Source organism: Canis lupus, chromosome 35 (genome assembly GCF_011100685.1).
Source record: "Canis lupus familiaris isolate Mischka breed German Shepherd chromosome 35, alternate assembly UU_Cfam_GSD_1.0, whole genome shotgun sequence".
NCBI classification, from domain to species: Eukaryota; Metazoa; Chordata; class Mammalia; order Carnivora; family Canidae; genus Canis; species Canis lupus.
The window spans coordinates 26,230,488-26,251,532 of NC_049256.1; the positions used below are offsets into that span (position 1 = coordinate 26,230,488).

Consider the following 21,045-nt stretch of genomic DNA (forward strand, 5'->3'; position numbering starts at 1 on the left):
TCAGGGAGAGGACTGTGAATACAGGCACAGAGGTGTCCAGAGGCTGTGTGTGTGCCAGGGGATGTGCTGGACTGTCCATCACGGAGACAACTGTGAGTACTGGCACAGAGGTGGGGAGTGGCCCGTTCTTCTAGAGATGCGCTGGACTGTCCTTCATGGAGAGAACTGTGAACAGGCATAGAGGTCAGGAGAGGCCCTTGTCTGAGCCCGGAGATGCACTGGATTGTCCATGGAAAGGAATTCGGGGTATCAAGAACGAGATCGCTGTCTGGGATTGGATAGGTTGGTGATGACAACCTCCAGGTCTGGATAGTGCTTGTGTGAAGTAAGGGGATTATAGGAGGCTCCTGATCATGTTCAAGCAGTTCAGTCTCGCGGGAGAAAAACCCAGGAGAGAGGCCGGAGGGCATGGACCTGAGTCAGAGCATAGGGGGAAAGTTGGGAGCTGCAGAGCCGGGAAGGTGGGGAATGCAAGTCAGGCTGCCGGGACTCTGGCTGGGAGAACTGGTCCAGGGGCGCCTCCGGGATGGCCATGATTCCCTGTGCCTTTGAAGTGGGGTCTCCCGTAGGGCGGGTCTGACACACCTCAGGTCAGCACCACCGCGACGTGATCCCGCTTCTCTTAAGTCAGAGTGGAGCTAGAGCCGCGTGGTTTCCACGGGGACCTCGGGGCAGAGGGCAGCATGACCGGGCGGGGACAGCCTTACAGCGAGGAAAGGCGGAGGGTCCCCCGGACGTCCCCGCGGTCCCGGGAGACGCGCCCCTTCCGCGCGGCCCCGCGTTCCGACGCTCTGCAGCCCTGCTCGACCCCGCAGGCCGGCGGCCCACGCGCGGAGGCGTTCCCGGGCCGGGAGGCTGCGGGCGGGCTAGGGGAGGCGGCTCCAGCGCGCAGTGCGGGCTCCCGAGCGGGGCGGGGGCGCGGGGGGCGCGGGGGGCGCGGGGGGCGCCTCGGCCTCCCGTGCCCGGGTGCCCTCCCGGGTGGCCTGAGTGCGACACGTGGGCCCTGCCGCGCTTTCCTCCGACGGGGGGGGGGGGGTGCCCCGGATTTCCTGACAGCTTCGGGATCTGCTGTGGTGCCAAAAACTGGACTGCGACTTGCGTGGTTTTCATCATTGCTTTAATGCTTTTTGATGCAGGGATGTGGGATCTGACGAGATTCTGTTTACTGGAAACATGGTTTGAATGAAGAAAGGGTATTGCTGGCCTCTGCCTGTGGAATCCGTATACTTATTTTTGGGTCCCATTTTTATGCAGAGGTCCTTATTGGAATTGTGCTGGTGGTTCTCTGTCTTTCCTGATAGGAGTCAACTTGTTCTTGCAAACTAATCGGAAGGTGTTGCATTTTAATATGTTTTTTAACAAAGATAGAAAAAGGAACGCCGACTTTGCAGTTGCTGAGATATAGCCCTGGCCCTAACTCCTAGCTGATGGCTCCTTACGCTGAGTTTTGGGACATGGAGGCAGCAGCTGCTGATTAATCTAGATTTTTTTACCTCTCACCAAAGCCATTTTTATCTCTTCATACCACTTTTTGCCTTTTCTCTCCCAACACATGGTGTTTGTTCATATTTGGCTGTGAAAGGAAATGAAGGAGATGGAAAGCAAGGGTAATCATATAAGGTGATAAAATTTAGGAAAAGGGGTTGGAAAGGGATAAAGACACCAAGTCCATACCTTCTATGATTGCTTTGAAGTTTCATCTCAAAGATCATAAAACCAGTCGAATCCATTTTAAACTTGTTCTCTAGGAAATAAAAAACTGATAAAACAGTGTTCACTTATAAAAATATTATGACAAATTTAAAACATACACAAAATTAGACAGTACAATAAATTCCCATATGCCCATTGTCCAGATCCAACAATTATTAAAAATTTGTCACATTTGCTTTATTTGTCCCTCTTTTCTTTCTTTGTTGTATTCTTTTGCTGAGACTTAAAAAATTCTTTAATTAAAAAAATTTTTTTTAATTTAAATTCCAGTGTAGTTAACCTATAGTGTTATATTAGTTTCAGTTATCCAGTACAGTGATTCAACAATTCCATACAGTGCCCAGTGCTTATCATGATAAAATGCCCTCCTTAATCCCTATCACCTATTTCCCCCATCCCCCATCCTCCCCCATCACTTGTTCTCTGTAGTTTAGAGTCTATTTCTTCATGTGTCTGTTTTTCCCCCTTTGCTCATTTGTTTCTTGTTTCTTAAATTTCACATGTGAAAAAAAAATTGACACGTGAGTGAAATTGTATGGTATTTGTCTTTCTCTGACTTTTTTGCTTAGCATAGTACCCTCTAGTTCCATCCATGCCATTGCAAATGGCAAGATTTCATTCTTTTTGGTGGCTGAGTAATATTCCATTGTGTCTATACCACATCTTCTTTATCCATTCATCTGTCATTGGGCACTTGGGCTGCTTCCCTAATTTGGTTATTGTAGATGCTGCTGCTAGAAACATAAGGGTGAGGGGATCCCTGGGTGGCGCAGCGGTTTGGCGCCTGCCTTTGGCCCAGGGCGCGATCCTGGAGACCCGGGATCGAATCCCACGTCAGGCTCCCGGTGCGTGGAGCCTGCTTCTCCCTCTGCCTGTGTCTCTGCCTCTCTCCTCTCTCTCTCTGTGTGCCTATCATAAATAAATAAAAATTTAAAAAAAAAAAAAAAAAAAAAAAAAAAAAGAAACATAAGGGTGCATGTAACCCTTTGAATTGGTGAATATTTGGGGTAAATACCAGTACTGTGATTAAGTCATGGGGTAGTTCTATACCTAACTTTTTAACTTAGAAGAACTTGTGTAGGAACACATCACAAAAAATACCTTTCTGAAGAAAAGGGCTTCACAAAAAATACTAGTCACTGACCTGAAAATCGCACTGTGCAGCATAAGTATGAATGTAATACGTTTAGCAAAAGCTAAGACTGTCAGGTTTAGTCAGAAGTACCCCCAGGGGGCCATTGAGCCTGGTGGTGAGAAGAGAGAGGTTCCCCACCAGCGTGGGGCCTTGATCTCCTCCCAGGTTTTGGCACCAAATGTCAGGTTTAATCTGATCGGTAGTAAAATGAAATAGAGAGTCCAGGCAAAAGTTGGTCGAAGCAGGAATTTTAATGGGACGTGCTCTCTCTCAGTCAAGGTTCCGCGGCCACAGGGGAGGGAGAGAGCAGGAAAGTCGCGGGCCAGGGAAGTCGTTCTCAGGGGAGGGCAAGCAGGCTTTTTAAGGGGGAAGGGGGAAGGGGTTGTATGTCTGTACAGGGTGATAGGTATTAGGCATATTACTGGTGGAATCGGCCTGGGGCAATAACTGCCCATACCCTTATATGGGGTCTGGGTAAAGTGGGTTCAGGTTTCCTGCATAGGTCCAGGCTCCCGTGATGCCGTGTCCTGGGGGGGCAGGGTGTCTGCTGGTGATGGGAAAGTTCTGAGGTTGGGGCAACAAGGTGGGGGGTCCACGCCATTTTGTTGGTGCCTCCCGATCCCCCTTGATCCCACTGGCCCAACAAAGACAGTATTCACTGAACAATAGAGTTCTTACAGGAAGATCTCATTAATCGTAATATATATGAGAAAAGCTTCAAATGGAATTCAAAGCCAATAAAAGATCAGATTATTTTTACTAGAGAGGAGATATACTCTTGTAATGATTGTGGAAAAGACTTGATCATTCCAATCTTATTCAAGATAAAAAAGAAAGAATTTGAAAGCCTTTATTTGTTATCAAAGTCATAAGAAGAAAGGTCTTGGGATCCTTGGGTGGCTCAGTTGTTTGGCCCCTGCCTTTGGCCCAGGGTGTGATCCTGGAGTCCCGGGATCGAGTCCCACATCAGGCTCCCTGCATGGAGCCTGCTTCTCCCTCTGCCTGTGTCTCTGCCTCTCTCTGTGTGTGTGTCTCATGAATAAATAAATAAAATCTTGAAGAAGAAGAAGAAGAAGAAGAAGAAGAAGAAGAAGAAGAAGAAGAAGAAGAAGAAGAAGAAGAAGGAGAAGAAGAAGAGAGGTCTTGTACATGTATTGAATTTGGCAAATCCTTTACTCAGCAAGCTGTCTTGAACCAATGTCAAATAATACCTATAGGAACGAGGCCTTAAAAATGCGCTGTATGGAAAAAGGCATTTCCTTGAACTACTTCCCTTACAGTGCAAGGTAGAATTCATTTATAGCCAGTGAATGTGGGAACATTTTTTGACAGATGTGTTTCTTCTCTTTCTCTCTCCATCAGCATCCCCCCCCCCCCACGTCCCTCCCTCTCTCCCTTTCTGTCTCTCTCTAGCTCCTTTCTCCATTACTAAATCAGAAGTCCTACAGGGGAGAAACCATATAAATTCAGTAAATGTAGGAACACTTTTAGTCATAGTTCACATCTTGTTTAACAAGAGTGATAATGAGAACTCTTTCAACCAATATGCATAGCTTATTCAGCGTATAATATACTTCATGCTGGAGAAAAACCAACAAGTTAAATTAATATGGGAAGGCCTTAACATTTGCCCTGCACACTTTATCAAACATCAGCCACTGATACTGGGAAAAGCCATACCACTGTTGTAAAAAGGAAGAGCCTTTAAACTCTAGGGGCCAGTAGCAGGCTGCCCCCAAGTTAGGCTACTTTGGAATGAAGACTATTTTGACTCATTTCACTCAGCATAATACCCTCCAGTTCCATCCACGTTGAAGCAAATGGTGGGTATTTGTCATTTCTAATGGCTGAGCAATATTCCATTGTATACATAGACCGCATCTTCTTTATCCATTCATCTTTCGAGTGAAATGAGTCAATCGGAGAAGGACTAACATTATATGTTCTCATTCATTTGGGGAATATAAATAATAGTGAAAGGGAATAGAAGGGAAGGGAGATGAAATGGGTAGGAAATATCAGAAAGGGAGACAGAACATAAAGACTCCTAACTCTGGGAAATGAACTAGGGGTGGTGGAAGGGGAGGAGGGAGGGGGGTGGGGGTGAATGGGTAACGGGCACTGAGGGGGGCACTTGACGGGATGAGCACTGGGTGTTATTCTGTATGTTGGCAAATTGAACACCAATAAAAAATAAATTTATTATTTAAAAAAAAGACTATTTTGAATTAAAAAGCAGTCAACAGGGCAGCCTGGGTGGCTCAGTGGTTTAGCACCGCCTTCGGCCCAGGGCGTGATCCTGGAGTCCTGGGATCCGGTCCCACGTTGGGCTCCCTGCATGGAGCCTGCTTCTCCCTCTGCCTGTGTCTCTGCCTCTGTGTGTGTGTGTGTGTGTGTGTGTTTGTGTCTCTCATGAATAAATACATAAAATCTCAAAAAAAATCTTTAAAAAGCAATCAACAGGGACACCTGGGTGGCTTAGCAGTTGCCTGTCTGCTGTTGGCTCAGGGTGTGGTCCCTCAATCCCTGGATCAAGTCCCACATCAGGCTGCCTGCATGAAGCCTGCTTCTCCCTCTGCCTCTCTGTGTGTTTCTCATGAATAAATAAATAAAATCTTAAAAAAAAAAAAAAAGCAATCAAAACCCAGGAGATTCAGGAAAAGCTCTTTACCTTCCCCACATGCCTAAAAAGAATGTAGATAGGAAGAGAGCTGTCACCATGGATAACAACATTGTGGTATGAACTAGGTACTGTGGACAAAGAGGAACCTAGCAAGCTGTTTAACCAAAGTCCTCCCTGTGTCCCATTGTTTCTGAGTGGCCCAGGAAATATCTGTTTACCAAAAATTTACTACTTTTCATCTTCCTAAGGATTGCACTTCTTCCCTTTGAGTTCCAGACCCCTATCCCCTTCTCCTTAGTTGAGGAAGACATAGTATCTCATTTTGCTTGATTGCCTTTGGAATATCCATGTCTGCATGGATTCCCTGTATATATGTCATTAAATTTTATTTTCTCCTGTTAATCTTTCTCATGTCAGTTTGATTCTTAGTCCAGCTAGAAGAACTTTGAAGGGTATTCTTGCTCCCCAACAAAGCATAACTCATCTCTTGACTCATACAGATTAAAAACATGATCTGATCAATGTGGGAAATCCTTTGGTTTTGTTTCATGTCTTAACATCAAAAAATATTAGAAGTCCTATCAATATGGCAAATGTGGAAGGAACTTCACTCAGCTCATGTCTTTCACAGCATCAGAGAATTCTGAGAGAAAAATCTGAGGCAGTTCTGTTCTTACATAGCACCAAAACTCCATAACATACAATATAGACTTCTGGTTTCCAGGGTAGCATGTAAAGAGCTTGGAAGTTATCACTCCTATCATCACAACAAGAAAAAAGCTGAACAAACTGAAAATTAACAAATTTTCTTAGATCCATCATAGAATTGAGGTCACAGGGTAAATACCACCCTGAAAACTGGAGAGACAGACAGGTGGATACAGAGAATCACCACTTATCAAGGGCAGAAACTGAGGTTGGAGCCAGCTACTGATAGGATTAACTAAAGGCTAATTGACTAGCTGCTGGAGACTGAGCATGGTCTAACTAGAGAGTTAAAAAACCTGAGAATCCAACCTTTGTGGAGACCAACATTATGAGGTTTACCTCTAGGAGCCCTGTCAGGTTCTTACTGTGAAGATCTGAGAAAAATCCTCTCCCTGCTAGAAGTAATAATTTTGAAATATGCCCAGAGCTATTCTAGTCTCCTTGACAAATGCCTGCGGTCTAGAGAACTATTTTACTAGAGTCTAACTATGTGGGGGAAGGGAAATTCCCAACTCTAGCTCTTTCTTGCCTTCCTCTCTCCTAAAAGGGAAGAGGAGTACTGAGAAGTACTTGTGAAGGTCCCAGCCCAGGGTCAAAAGCACACAACAACTGTTGCCTAACCAGAGATTATAGAACACTGCTCCCTCCCGCCCTGACATACCACCACATCAGTATAGTTCCTGTATAATAATGGAGGATTACACATGAAAGAGTTGTAATGTTGCCAAGTGAACTGGGAGGGCTCCAGGCCTTGGGGCCTTGACCAAACCTGTCTTCTTAGTCATGTCAGAAGAAAGAATTCAAGGATAGACACAATACAGTGGATGAGCAACACGAGTGGAAAAGTTTATTAAAGGAGATTGTACTCTCAATATGTGAGTGTAGGTGAGCTTGAGAGAGAGCAAACTATGCCCTGGGGTTTGGGTTTCTGTCTTTTACTGATAGTCGTTAATTTGGGATTATTCATTACTTGGGGCAGGAATTTCTTGGAAGCAAGGTTTCCTCCCTTTCCTTCCTAACTTGCTCAGGGGTTTTGTCATGGCACCACCATCTTGGGCCTGTTTGGTGTGATCTGACTTCTTGTAGATTGCTGCCAGGACAGGCCTTGGACCTTCCCCAGGGTCCTCCTTGCTGGCCTCCAGGCATCCTGTCAGAGCCTGACTATCTGCCTATTTTCAAGTAAGACTCAGGATGTATTTGAGAAAGAATCTCTAGGGAAACCCAAGAACAACAGAGAAGACAAAAACAAGGACAGAGGAAATTAGCCTCGAAGGCTGTGGCTGCAGAAAATTACAAACACAGTCTAGGGGATCTCTGGGTCGCACAGCGGTTTAGCACCTGCCTTTGGCCCAGGGCACTATCCTGGAGACCCAGGATCGAATCCCACGTTGGGCTCCTGGTGCATGGAGCCTGCTTCTCCCCCTGCCTATGTCTCTGCCTCTCTCTCTCTCTCTCACTGTGTACCTATCATAAATAAATAAAATTTAAAAAAAAAAACACAGTCTAATTCCTAGTCACACAAATTCCATGTTGAAGACCTGTTTACTATTTACTTCAGTTCCTTTTACCCAATACATCATGTCTGGATTTTAACAAATAATTATAAGGAGTACTACAAAGCACAAAACACAGACTAATGAGACAAAGCAAACAATGAGAAGCAGATTAAGACATGGCAGAGATTTTGGAATTATCAGACCAGGAATTTAAAATATGATGAGTACGTTAAGGGCTTTAAAAAGTGAATAAGATATAAGAACAGATAATGTAAGCAAAAATTCTAAGCATGAATCAAAAGGAAATGCTTAGAGTTTAAAAGCACTGTAAAGAAATGAATAGTTTAGATAGGCCCATCAGTAGACTGGACACAGCCAAGCAAAGAATCATTCAGCTTGAATATATGTTGATAGAAACCCCCAAACTGAAAAAGAGAAAAAAAAGAATAAAAAGCATAACAGAATATCCAAGAACTATGAAGCAGTTACCCCAAAAATTGTGACATGCTCAATGGGAATACCAGGAGAAGAAAGAGACAAAGGACCAAAAGATATATTTAGAGTAATAATGGCTGAGAATTTTTCAAAATAAACGACAGTACATACTGGGGGGACAAACTGATGTGAGAGCAAAACAATGTCAGTCATATTTATCATTTTGTGAAATAATTAAAATGTATAAGACTTCTCCACTGTTTGGATAAAATAGTATTACCTACCCAAAGACCAATTTATGTACATTTAACTTTCTTAGGCCAGTCTTATGCATCAAGACCTCATAAGTATTATAATCTCCACCTCACACATTTATTCCTCTTAGTGAGCTCTTTGGGAAGAGCTGAGAGCAACTTCTGCCCAGTCTCAGGAGTACTGATTTAGCAAAATGTTATAAGGAAGAATGTTTGGAGGCCTTTCTAAGGCTTCTACTTCTAGTAAATAATAGTATCCTACTGTATACTTCCTAGATAAAAGGATGTAAGTCAGGAAATGGCCAGATAGAAGAGTTGTATAGGGCAAGGTATTGAGGAAGGGGCACAGAGCTTCTGTGCCCTCCCTTTGTACCTCAATGTATTCATCAACCTGGAAGCTCTCAGAACCCCTCAGGGGAGGGTTTTTAATGGATGCTTCATTACATTGGCACGATGAGTTAAATCACTGGCCATTAGTGATTAACTCAACCTCCAGCCCTTTCTCCCCTGCTTGGAAATTGGGACTGGGAGTGAAAGTTTCAACTCTCCAATCACAAGGGTGGTTCCCCTGGTAACCAGTGCATACTTAGAGGCTTTCCAAAACTCACCTCGTTAACATAAATTCAGGGTGGCTGTAAGGTTTTTTTTTTTTTTTTTTTATAACAAAAGATGTTCTTTCATCTTTATCATTCTATCATTCTGGAACTGTTTTAGAAGCTGGGGACAGAAACCAGAAATCGCAGAAGATGCTTCTATTGCTTTTATTACTTACGAAATTGCAAGGGTTTTTGGAGCTCAGGAATGGGACAAGGCCAAATACATGTATGTATGGGGAACAGAGGGTTAGATGAGGACAAAGCACAAGCTGATATCCTACAAACAACCCCCCTACCCCAGGATGGGATATGTGTGACACTCCTCAGAGAGTTTCTAATGGTCTTAATGTTAATGCCTTGCTAGAGAGAAAAACAAGCTTTAATCTGACAATGGCAAGGCCTCCTGTATCTTGGAGGTCCTCCTTAGCATATGGAAATCCTTAGAAATCTCCCTTTTCCTTATTTCCCCCAACTCCCTGGTATATAATCAGCCAGTCCTCACAAGCCTGGGGCAGCATGGGTCCTGTACCCATGCTTTAATAAAACCATTTTGCACCAAAGACATCTCAAGAGTTCTTTCTTGGTCGTGGACTCTGGACTTCACCTATATTCCAAAACTTCACCACTATCACAACCAGAAATACAGATATTTGGAAAGGAACTAACAAGAAAGAATTGAAAAAAAGAAAAATAATTTCAGAAATGAAGATTAAACTACATGTTGGGCTGGTGAGACTGGGGACCTCAAAATGGCCGACATGAGGCCAGCAACCTCCCAATAACGCAGCCTTGCTGCCCCACCCCCATCTTCCTGCCAAAAGCTTTATAAACTCCCCTGCAGTTTGCCTGGGCGGACTTTCCTAACTCGAGCCTCTCCAAGTCAGGGAACCTCGCCCAGGAGCGCTCCCCATTAAAGCACTCTGGAACCTGGCTCTATCTTTAAGTTTCTCCGCTGATCATTAAAAGAAAACCTAACACTACAAGGAACAGAAGAGCAAATAAACACAATAATAGATCAAAAGAAATAAGGAAAATATTTAAAATCAGAAATCAATGATGATCAACTAATAATGAATTAGTTGATTGAGGCAATGATCACCAATGGCTGCCATCACTGCCATTATGTACCTCTAATAGATGTATATAGAACACGCCTATGAAGTATCCTTTCTGCCAGAATAAATATAGAGATATATAGATATAATTAAAATATATAAATAGAAAAAATAAAAAATAAAAAAAAATAAAATATATAAATAGATATAATTAAATAGATATATATAAATTATATATAAATGTAAAAATATAAATATAGATATATTTGATGAAGCCTCTTGGATCTATTGATTTATAGGAAACATGAGGGACAAAAGAAATCTATTAAATGACACTGGGCATACAACCAGCAGAACCAGTACAACAATGGAAAGCACTATTAACCTAGTTAATTCAATAAAAAATTGCAAGAAAAAAATACAGAGAAGACACTATAGATTAAAAAGTCTCAAGAGACATCAACCAATCTTAATATATGGATCTTATTTGGATACCAGTTCAACTTGTTAGAGCGAGTTAGTTAGGTTCTAGGAAGATGCCTGGAGGTCAGTCAAGAGGAAGTCTTTGCTAACTCAGAAAGTCAGCCAGTCCTGGCAGCACTCCAAGACAAAGCCACAAGAAGCAGGATCCAACCAGACAGGCCCAAGATGACTGACATGGAAGGTCAGAAACCCCTGACCAAATAAGAAAGAAAAGCCACAAAACCCTGCATCCAAGAAATTCCCACCTCAAATGATGGATATTCCCATCCCCTTGTTAACAACTGTCAATAAAAGAAGCACAACACCCCCCCCCCCGCGCCCCCCCCCCCAGAGGTATACAACGAATGCTCTCTCTCTCTCTCTCTAGCTTGCTTGCTCTCAGATAGGGAGAGTGTGCTTTCACTTCAATAAACTTTCTTGCTTCTCTGCTGTGTTGTCTGCCCTTGAATTCTTTCTTGTGATACAACCAAGAGCCTTTGGTGACATCTTTGTGGTTGTCTGGATCAAGAGGGCCTCTCCAGTTCACCCAGCAACAAAATAAATAATTGTAGTTATATAAGCAACAGAATGTGAACAGGGATATTGTCTGGATCCAATGAGGGAACATATATAGAAGCAACAGAAGCAATGTAAGTACTGTAAAACACCAGACAAATATAAGGTACTATTATCATTTTAGAATGAAAGCAGAAAGTACCTTACATGAGGAAATTTGAATCTTGGGAGAAGCTATTATTACCTATTGCTACCAGTTTTTATAATTTTTAAGCATCACATCCCTATATGTCTGTCTGAGCAAGGTTCACTTGTTGCCCCTTCTCCTGGGTAAAGTCTAAAATCATCCTTGGATGTTATCAGTTCCTAAAACATCAAAGATATATGGTACCAGTAGGATGAAGAATGAAGTAGCCAGAAGTGAGAGAGGATCAAACTAAAATAACACTGATAGTGTTCCAAGCTGTAAGTCCTCAGGATGTTAACTATGTAGTAAGCATAAAGAGTCAAGATGAGAACAGGAGGAGGCGGCCCCCAAAAGTGTTGTCAGCAAGGAAAAACAGATGACCTGATATTCTGATGTGTTTGACCATACCAAGAAGATTTTTATGAATATATTGGTGAATTTGTGAATTGGTATTTAGAAAACTAAGCAAGCAAAAAAGGATTAATAACTACCTTTAGGAAAAACAAAAATCTGTACCAAGAAAAAGAAAATTAATCATAGTATACTATGTGGCTTATCTGTGAACGATATGTATATAGTCCTAGTTATCAAAATTGATTTCACTCAACCTTGTGATGTCAGTTTGTTGGAAAGGTTGGGGACAGGGTATGTATAGGGAGGTTGAGAGAGGTAAAAATTCTCATCCTCCATAGCAAAAGCCCATATATAATTACCTAAAACCGAAAAACCAAGAATAGACAATGCTGTAGAAACATTATTCTTAGGAACATTGAGGGTAATGCCAAAATAGCCAAAAGACTTAATAATAGTTCCCTTTGGACAGCAGGTCATGGACGTAGGGATAACTGTTTTTCCTTATAAGTCGAATAGTATTCTTTGGCTTTTAAAAATATGCATAGATATTATTTTGTTAAATTTTAGAACTAAAGTATTTTTTTTGAAGAACTAAAGTATTTTTATAAATGTTTCATGGACAATTATGGAGAGATTTATTATTATTGTCTACATAATTATTCACACTACCTCCTTGCCCAATAATCTCCCCATATGCTTTTTTAAATCATTAGAAAATATTCAAGACATTCAAAATATTACAAATGTTAACATATTGAACAAACATGTATCCACCATCTAGCCAAGGAAGTCAGCATTAACTGTACAGGTGAAACCCAAACAGCAAACTTTCTAATTTAAAATGAGTTATTTATCCCCTCTCTCTCTTTTACTAAGATTAGAATCATCTGATGTGATTTCTCTAGTATTTGCTTACGGGTTTGCTAAAGGTTCTTAACCATTTTCTGTCCTGGTTGATAGGAAATCTAGATTATTCCCATCAAAAGCCCAAATCTGATTTCTCTATCTCTTAATGGTACAACCATTCTCTCAGGCTTGAAATATAGCCATCACCCTTGACCTCTATCTCTTTGACAATCCCACTCTGCCTTGGCAAATCCTGTCTTTACATGGGATTAGAGGAGGGAAAAATAATCTAGGACAGGGAAGTTTGTTGCCACGCCAGAAACCCAAATGGCATTTTGGAAAGAGCAGAAACTCAGCCTCACCTGGGTCTCAGCCTGCGAGAGAATGGTAGCCAATCCCTGCTCTATGCCCTACTTGCTGAAGAGAGGAAAGAAATAGATGGTGAGTGCCCTGCTTATGCTTCTCAGACTCACCTAATGTAAATGCCCACCCTCCAGTTGATTTTTTCTAATCAACATCAGAGATGAGTCAGACATTCTTCTATCTCGGTCTACTTTCCATAAGACATAACTAAAATTACAGTTTTCAACCTGAATAAAGATCAGCATTCTAAATATGACCTACAAAGTCTTTAGAGGCCCTGGTTAACCTCCTTCCTCTATCCTCTCAGACCTCTGCTCTTGATACGCTGGCTTTCTCATGGGTTTTCACCAGTCTTAGGCCTGCCTAAAAACCCTACCTTGTTTTCTTTGCCTCTTTCTTAAAATGTAGTTTTTATTATTCAGGCATGGTGACATCAAGAGATAAGATGATTGCCATTGAAAAGAGAGTTTGTTATTCACTCACTGTTCCTGAAAAGCAGGCATGCTGTGCCAGGCAGGGCCACATGGGAGGAAAGTGCCCTGGTGGGAGGAAAATGTGGGCAAAAGCCTTTATTGTGGTTTCTATGGAAATGGCAAAGGACAAAGGAGGGTAGGTAGGTTTAGAATTGTCCAATCTGAATTATTTCAGTGGGGGAGTATAGGGACTGTCCTTAGTGGTCTGGTACCTGAAGTGAATAGGACAGCGGAATAGCAAGGAGTAAGAGCCAAAGGGCAGGTGGGGAGGGGTGCTGTGGGCCCTGGATGGGTTAGTTCACCTGTGAAAGATATGCAAGGGTGGGGTAAATTGTTGATATCCCTAGGACTTGGTGAGTCCTGGGAAGGCACAATCCCTCTCTAGTCTGTGAGGTTCCAAATACCAGAGCATCAAGAATACAGGAAAAACAAAAACCAGAAAATAAAATATGGTTAATACAACCTGTTTAGTCTTCTTTATCTATGAGCTCTCAGCCCAAGTGCCGCTTCTTCAGGGGAGCTTTCTGTGACTTCCCAGAGTCCCAGACCGTCATTTTACTAACAGCTCCTTCACAATTTCTAGCTTGTATGATTATTTGGTTAAAGTCTCTTGTCCTGACCAAACTACTTGACCAAATCCAACATGAGGGCAGATACTTGTCTGTCCACCTTCGTACCCACAGCTACAAAACAGTGCTTGGCACACAGTAGTTGTTCAAGAAATATATACTGAATAAATACATGATTGAATGTCTCTGAGCCTTAGTGACTGCCACACCAAAATGAAACCTGCAGGAATTTCCCTTTTACCTACAAGTTAAATCCCCAAGGCCAGCAAGTTAGAAACTGTTTTCCAAGGCTACAACGCTTGTCATTCAGGGTGCTAGGTCAAATCCTAAAAGCTTATGCAATAAGTAATATCCGTGATGTGTTGGACTCATGGATCATCATAATGATGTGGGAAAAATGTGTTCTGAGTTATGGACATGGGAAGCCAACACTTTTTCAGTGTAGTCAGCTTCTGTACTTGCCATTCTAAAATCAGCAAGGCTCTAGAATGAGGCTCCATCTGGTGTGAAAGGAGAGGATCAATTTGCTACAGTTTACATTTCCATAGAGAAGGTCTGTCCATAATCCCATACTGTGTACATGAGAATAAATAATGAACGTTCTCCTAAGATGCTTTGAAACATGCAGAGATCATTTTAGGACTCAGAAATTTTTTTTAAGATTTTATTTATTTATTCATGGGAAACACAGAGAGAGGCAGAGAAATAGGCAGAGGGAGAAGCAGGCTCCCCACAGGGGAGGAGGGACTCCATACCGAGATCAGGCCGAGCCAAAGGCAGGTGCTCAACCGCTGAGCCACCCAGGCATCCCAGGACTCAGAAATTTCTCTGCAGCCCATCAAAGTTCAGTTTCTGTTTATGAATTGAGGATTGTCTGAATCACTCTGCAGGTTTGTAGCTTCATTGATACAAGTGAGAAGAATTAATGTAGCGTGATACAAGAATCAGTGTAGCTTTATTGATACAATCACTCTGCAGGTTTGTAGCTTCACTGACTCAAGCAAGAATACCATGGTGTGGTGCTCAGAAGAATTATCTATTGGATGAGGCTTCTGGCCCCAACAGTGCTACTTCCAATTACACAAGTGGGTCATTTGGTGTGAGTCTGTTCCCTCATCATTTACACTTATCCCACAAAACTACTCTGATTAAGAATCTGGGTGGCGCAGCGGTTTGGCGCCTGCCTTTGGCCCAGGGCGTGATCCTGGAGACCCGGGATCGAATCCCACGTCGGGCTCCCGGTGCATGGAGCCTGCTTCTCCCTCTGCCTGTGTCTCTGCCTCTCTCTCTCTCTCTCTCTCTCTGTGTGACTATCATAAATAAAAAAAAATTTTTTTTAAATTTAAAACATATAGAAGTGCAAGGAGCAAGATGCTCAGATCTTATTTAATAACTTGTAACATAAAGCGATGACTAATGTTGAATGTTTATCTGTGAGCCACTGTTGTAAAGCTTTATAGGAATTTATTAAATCTATTGAACACAAACGGATATCCATGATATTCTCCACATTTAAACACGAGGAAGGTGAGGCAGGGATACATAATTTAATCACAAAGTCATATAGAGCCAGGGCTTGAACCTAGGTTGTTTGGGGCTGGGAGGCACATTCTTCTGTGCTGCCATGCCTCCCTGCAAGGAAAACACCTTTGGAAAGTGGGCTAAGGGGCTTGATAACTGTAGGGTTCCCTCCCCCCACCCCAATTTCATAGACCAAACGAAACGGCACACACAGCAGCGCCTACGGGAAAGAAGTGGTCTGCATGACCTGATGTGAGGCCGACATTACAGAGGCCCACGGCTTCCGCCGGCACCTCACACGGAAGCAAGACAGACCTCCTTTCCCCGGACTTCTTCTCTTCAAGGGTTCTCCTCGGGGATGTCTATTTTTCATCTTTCCAACCTTTGGAGACTGATCTGCTCTTCTCTTAAATCTCATCTTTCTATTATCCTCCTCTGAGGCTTCGAAACCCCCAGCACTCACCATCTCTGATAGTCACAGAGGATTTTGCAGCTTCACCTTAATCCTACATTTCCCTGGTAAAGCAATCAGAAACGGCTTCGACCTCGGCGGCTGCACGATATATTCCTTCCTGCGACTCTTCTTCCCTGAAATCTCAGGCTGAAAAGCTGCAGGTCAGGTTTGTTTTCCCTGGTGAGGATCCCTGTCTCCCAGGGGCGCGGGCGCGCGGTGGTCTCGGCCTCTGGGTCCGACCCCGTCCCGCGCCTCCTTTCGCGCAGGCCCGCACAGGCACCGGGCTAGAGCAGGCCTTTCCTCCCGGGCAGCACCCGGCGTACTCAGCCTCCCCCTCCTGCACTGGCGGGCAAGAGCGCGCCGAGCCTCGGGTCCCTCCGGCAGTGCGGAGGTGCCTCGGGACCCCGCAGAGCGCGCCCCCAGCGACCCCTCACCCTCCCGGCGGGGGCTGACCCGCGACTGAGAACTACATTCCCAGAACCCCCCGCGGTGTCCCAGCGCGCAGACTCCGTTTCCCAGGGGTCTCAGGGCCAAGCCCCGCCCACACCGTCGGCCCTGTGTGACGTCAGGGCTGCGGGCAGGAAACGCTGCGGGGCGTCGACGCTGCGGCCGCTCGGCAGGTGCTGCCCGGGCGCAGGTGCGCCTCGGTCTGGGAGGGTGAAGACCCGGAGTCTGTTGCTGTCTTTTCGAGCGAAGTGATAAGTCAGAGTGAAGCCTTCGCTCTTTTTCGTTATTCGTTTAACGTGTTTAACATGTTAATTATGTCCATGGATACCTGTTTATTCGTTTGACGTGTTTAACACGTTCTTTCCCTGCCTGCCCTGCGCTCATCTGCGTTTCTGGTTTGTGGACGGGAGACTGAGGATGAGTCACTTCCCTGAATATTATTTCAGCCCAAAGAGGCGGCGATCCTTCCCCCAGCCCTCCCCGACCCCTCCCCCCAACCCCACCACCTTCGCTGGAAAAGCAGAAATGCACGCCAGGTCACTCATGCTGGAACATGCTCTTTCAATCTTTATTCCCCCCAATATCTGTTGATATCTGCCTAAGTGAGGTATGGAGAGAGAGGTGTATATGTAACAAATGTTTATACGTTCATCTAGAACTTCCCCCATGTTAATATTTTACATGATCATTTTTAGTAGTCTTATCAAAGACCTAAGAATGCTGTCCCTGTATCAGCATTTCTTTCCAGGCTTTCTAAATAGCAGTGCTTTTTGTTTTGCACCCTAAGGAAATGCTTCAGTCAGCCCGTATCAAAACAATATTATCAAATTATTAATTTTGTTCGTTGTGATAATGACATTATGGTTATGCTTAAAAGGAAGCAAAATCCTTTATAGGTTAAAAGACATGAGTTGTGTGATATTTGGGTCTTGCTGAAGAATACTCTAGGAATCAATAAAAGTGGGGAGCGAAGGGGCAATCACTAAATAAGATTGGCAAAATATTGATCATCTTTGGGATACCTAGGTGGCTCAGTGGTCAAGCATCTGCCTTGGCTCAGGCCCTTGATCCCAGGGTCCTGGGATTGAGTCCCGTATCAGGTCCTGGGATCAAGTCCTGTATCCCGTAAGGAGCCTGCCTCTCCCTCTGCCTATGTCTCTCATGAATAAATAAAATCTTTAAAAAATATTGATCATCATCGGAGTGAGGGATACACTGGAGTATACTATTCTGTGTCCATTTGGAATTTTCTGTAATGACTTCTCTGTACCAGTGTTCCTCCTGGAACAGTGAGGTCTGCTAATTCCTGCCTCATGTTCAGGTCATCCAGGTGAAGAATTTTTACTTGTGGTCATTCCTAGGATGCTGGTGATCCCTCTTCCTGAGACCCATCTTGTTACTAGATTTTCCACAGCACTTCTGAGGCCAAAGTAAATCTCAGGTTTTCCCAGAACACACTTTTTATCTTCCTACTCCCTCATTCTCCCTCCTCCTGGTCTCAGACATACGTGACTTCAGTATCTGGCTTATAGCCTTCTGCTCTACTTCCTGGTCTCATTTCATTGTGAGTGACATCAGTGTGGCTCACAGGGTCAATGCTCAGTAAATATTTGTTGAATCTCGGTGTCCACATGGATGAATCATCCAGCAAACATTCTGCTTTTTCTCTGGAAGCCTGGGGTCCTGGCAGCAGGAATCCCCAACCCTGTAGATTGCTGAAGCATCTGGAACCTATGCCTTTCCTCTCCCACCAGTGGTGAATCTAATCCCTTTTTAATTCTTGTTCCCAAAGTTCTCCTCCCCCTCTGCCTTTAAAAGGTGCCTGCCATCTGCTCCCCACCCACAAGCGTCTGTCCTCCACACTTTCCACACCCACCACTCAGCTCCTATCATCCATCCCAACTTTGTGGGAGATACAATTCTTGGTCTCTTTTATGACTTTGCTCTCACACCCTTCAATTTTCAGTCTCTCTTCTTCTGGTGACTTGTTTCATTATCACTTTAAACAAGTCTAGTGGGGGGTACCTGGGTGGTTCAGCAGTTGAGCCTTTGGCTCAGGATGTGATCCCAGGGTCCTGTCTCTGCCTCTCTCTCTGTGTCTCTCATGAATAAATAAATAACAAAAACATCTTCATTAAACCCACATGCTACTCTGGCCACCAAGTGAATTCTCTCCTAATGTTGCCAAATTTCTGCCCCTTTAGACTACCTGTTTCTTCTGTTCTACACCTTACCATCACCCACCTGTTCCCTAGCCCATGAAATTTGGCCTGTCCCCTTGAAATTCAGCTATATCTGCTCACAGAGAAAGGAGAATTAAAACTACATGGAGCTATCATTTTCATCAATCAGATTGGCAGATATTCCCCGATTTGACAGCTTAGTTCTTGTCAAGGCTCTGAGGGGAGAGTCGGTCTTGTATGTTGCTGGTAGGAGGAGAAATGCCATGAAGGGGAATTTGGCAATATCGGACAATATATCTACACATATTTAGAATGACATGTATACAAGGTAATTCATTGAATAGTTTGTAATTGCAAAAAAATGATAATAACCTAGATGTCCTCCATCATGGAATTAATTGGTCTAATAAATTCTGGCTGTCCCTACAATGAAATACTGTGCATCTTGTGGTGGTTAATTTTGTGTGTCAACTTGGCTAGGCACCATATGCTTAGTTGTCTGGGCAAACACTAGATGTTTCTGTGAAGGTATTTTGTAGAGGTGATTATTTAGTAAAGTTGATAACCCTCCGTAGTGTGGGGTGGGCCTCATTCAATCAGTTGTAGGCTTTAAGACAAAAACTGAGGTTTCCTAGAGCAGAAGGAATTCTACCTCTAGACTGTAACACAGAAATCTTGCCCGAGTTTTCAGCCTGCTGGCCTGCTTGAGGGATTTTGGACTTGTCGGATCCCACGATTGAATGAGCCAATTTTTCTTTTCTTTTCTTTTTTTTTAAAGATTTTATCTATTCATGAGAGGAAACAGAGAGAGAGGCAGAGATATAGGCGGAGGGAGAAGCAGGCTCCCTCAGGGAGCCCATGGGGGACTTGTTCCCAGGGTCCTGGGATCATGACCGGAACCAGAGGCAGATGCTCAAACTGACCTACCCAGGGGCCCCTATTTTTACCTATTCAAAAACTTGAACTTTTTCCTTTCATGATCTCCTTGTTGCTGGATGTGCTTGTTCCCATGTCAGTGCCCGCTCAGTAAGCAGCATGCTGCACCTGCAATCTTGCCTTGGGATTGCCTCATTTCACTTCTCAGAGTTTTGATCCAACTCATACTCTGACTTGCTTTACATCTTCCTCTGACTCTTCTGGTTTTTGACCATCGACATTCTCCAAAGTTCTGCTTTAGTGTCTTTCCTTTGGCTCTCTCCTCCTCCTATGAGTTGAAACCATCAACCCTGCAGTCCTGGTCTGCATCTTCACACACAGCCTTCCTCAGGAGCTTGACACTGAAACTTCCACCTCCTTCCTGGGTGTCTCCAGACCATTATTCTGTTGGTGCCACAAACAAGTAGCTGTGAAAAGGAACTCTTCATCATCATCTTCAACCCACCTTTTTTACTGGCTACTATGTCAAGTGGTATCCCCATCCCTGTAGAGGGCATTTTGGTGGTCACAGTGACTGGGGACGGTTACTTGACTAGTGGGCAGGAACCAGTGATGATAAACATACTAAATGCTGTGGCAGTCTGGCACAGTGGGAACCGTCCAACCCACATACCTCAGCTTCCAGCCCATCATCTTGGTTCAAAATATGGTGTCATCTATAAGTCTTCTCTTTTCAGTGCTCCTCCACTGAGCTGATTGCCCAGCCTTGCTGATCCCACTTCTGCTGCTGTCACTGACTTACTTCACACATGAACTCTCAGCTACAACTTTGCAAAGGCTTCTTAAGCTGGCCTCTGATCTTCAATTTCCTACTCTTCACATTTGCAGTCAGTTACCTTTCCTCAGAACTTAACGGATCATGGTACTCTTCCATAAACAATGCACCCAGACTGAGAGCGTGCTTTGCCAGCTTTCCCTCCACTCCTGTGTGGGGGCCCAACATTCATTTCCACCTTGTCTGGGCTCCCCTTTGGGAGCTACGCATGTCCTGTGCAGGAGCTCCTAGGATTCCCATGCAAAAAATCATCATCCTGGTGCCTGGGTGGCTTAGATGGTTAAGCATCTGTCTGGATCCTTGAAATTCTCTCTGTTTCCTGGAATCTCCCTTCCCATACAAAGGTCAAATCTACCTACTAGGATATAGGGTCAGACCAAGGACACAACATCAAGTCCTTGTCTTGACACATGTGCCCAATCTCTGAATCTGCTCCCATCTGAGTCAGACTGCATTAGTTAAGGGAAGACACTCTTCCATAAAACCCACCTGACTCAAGAAGCATTTGAGGAAACCAAATACGTAGTTCACAGTTTTGTGGAACTAAGAGATCAGTTCTATGAAGTGATGGTCTGAGAAGAGACTGTACATAGGCTCAGGGAACCCAGGATTCTAGTTGCTGTGGTGCCACTAATTACTTATGTGATGTTATGTAACAAGACCTGGGCCTCAGTTTTTCTTATTTGCAAAATTAACTACTTGCTCTACGTCCCTCAAAGGCCTCTTGTGAGAATAACAGAAGAAAATATAAATAAAAGTTATGATAAATGAAAAGGCAAATGCTCCCCCAACTTTTATTTAAGTCCAAAATAGTATGAACCTTTGGACTAAGAGTTGGTGGAAGAGTGGGCTGTGTCCTCTTTACCACCACGATAGCAGCCACAATGGTCTCTCCTTTGTGCGGGTAGAGGAGAGCCGACTGAGCAGGTGTGGCCGAGGTACGG

The 21,045-nt window shown here is 43.9% G+C and overlaps 1 protein-coding gene and 1 long non-coding RNA gene across 3 annotated transcripts in view; one reads left to right on the forward strand and one right to left on the reverse strand.

The window, feature by feature from the left end:
* Positions 1-21,045, forward strand: part of ZNF391 (zinc finger protein 391) — a 42,452-nt gene that overhangs the window by 14,690 nt on the left and 6,717 nt on the right. Inside the window, exon 1 of one of the 2 annotated variants that reach the window (XM_038584399.1) lies at positions 16,688-16,814. The exons of the other annotated variant lie outside the window; for it this stretch is intronic. Within the exon in view, the coding sequence (XP_038440327.1) occupies positions 16,761-16,814 (54 nt within the window). The 5' untranslated portion in view covers positions 16,688-16,760. Of the gene's footprint in view, positions 1-16,687; positions 16,815-21,045 lie in introns of those variants that run through there. 2 annotated transcript variants of the gene reach the window in all.
* LOC102151425 lies at positions 1,101-16,231 on the reverse strand. Its single transcript, XR_005384426.1, has 3 exons — positions 15,770-16,231; positions 1,675-1,744; positions 1,101-1,573 (listed from the first exon to the last, which is right to left on the reverse strand). It is a non-coding gene; the product is annotated as an uncharacterized LOC102151425 (long non-coding RNA).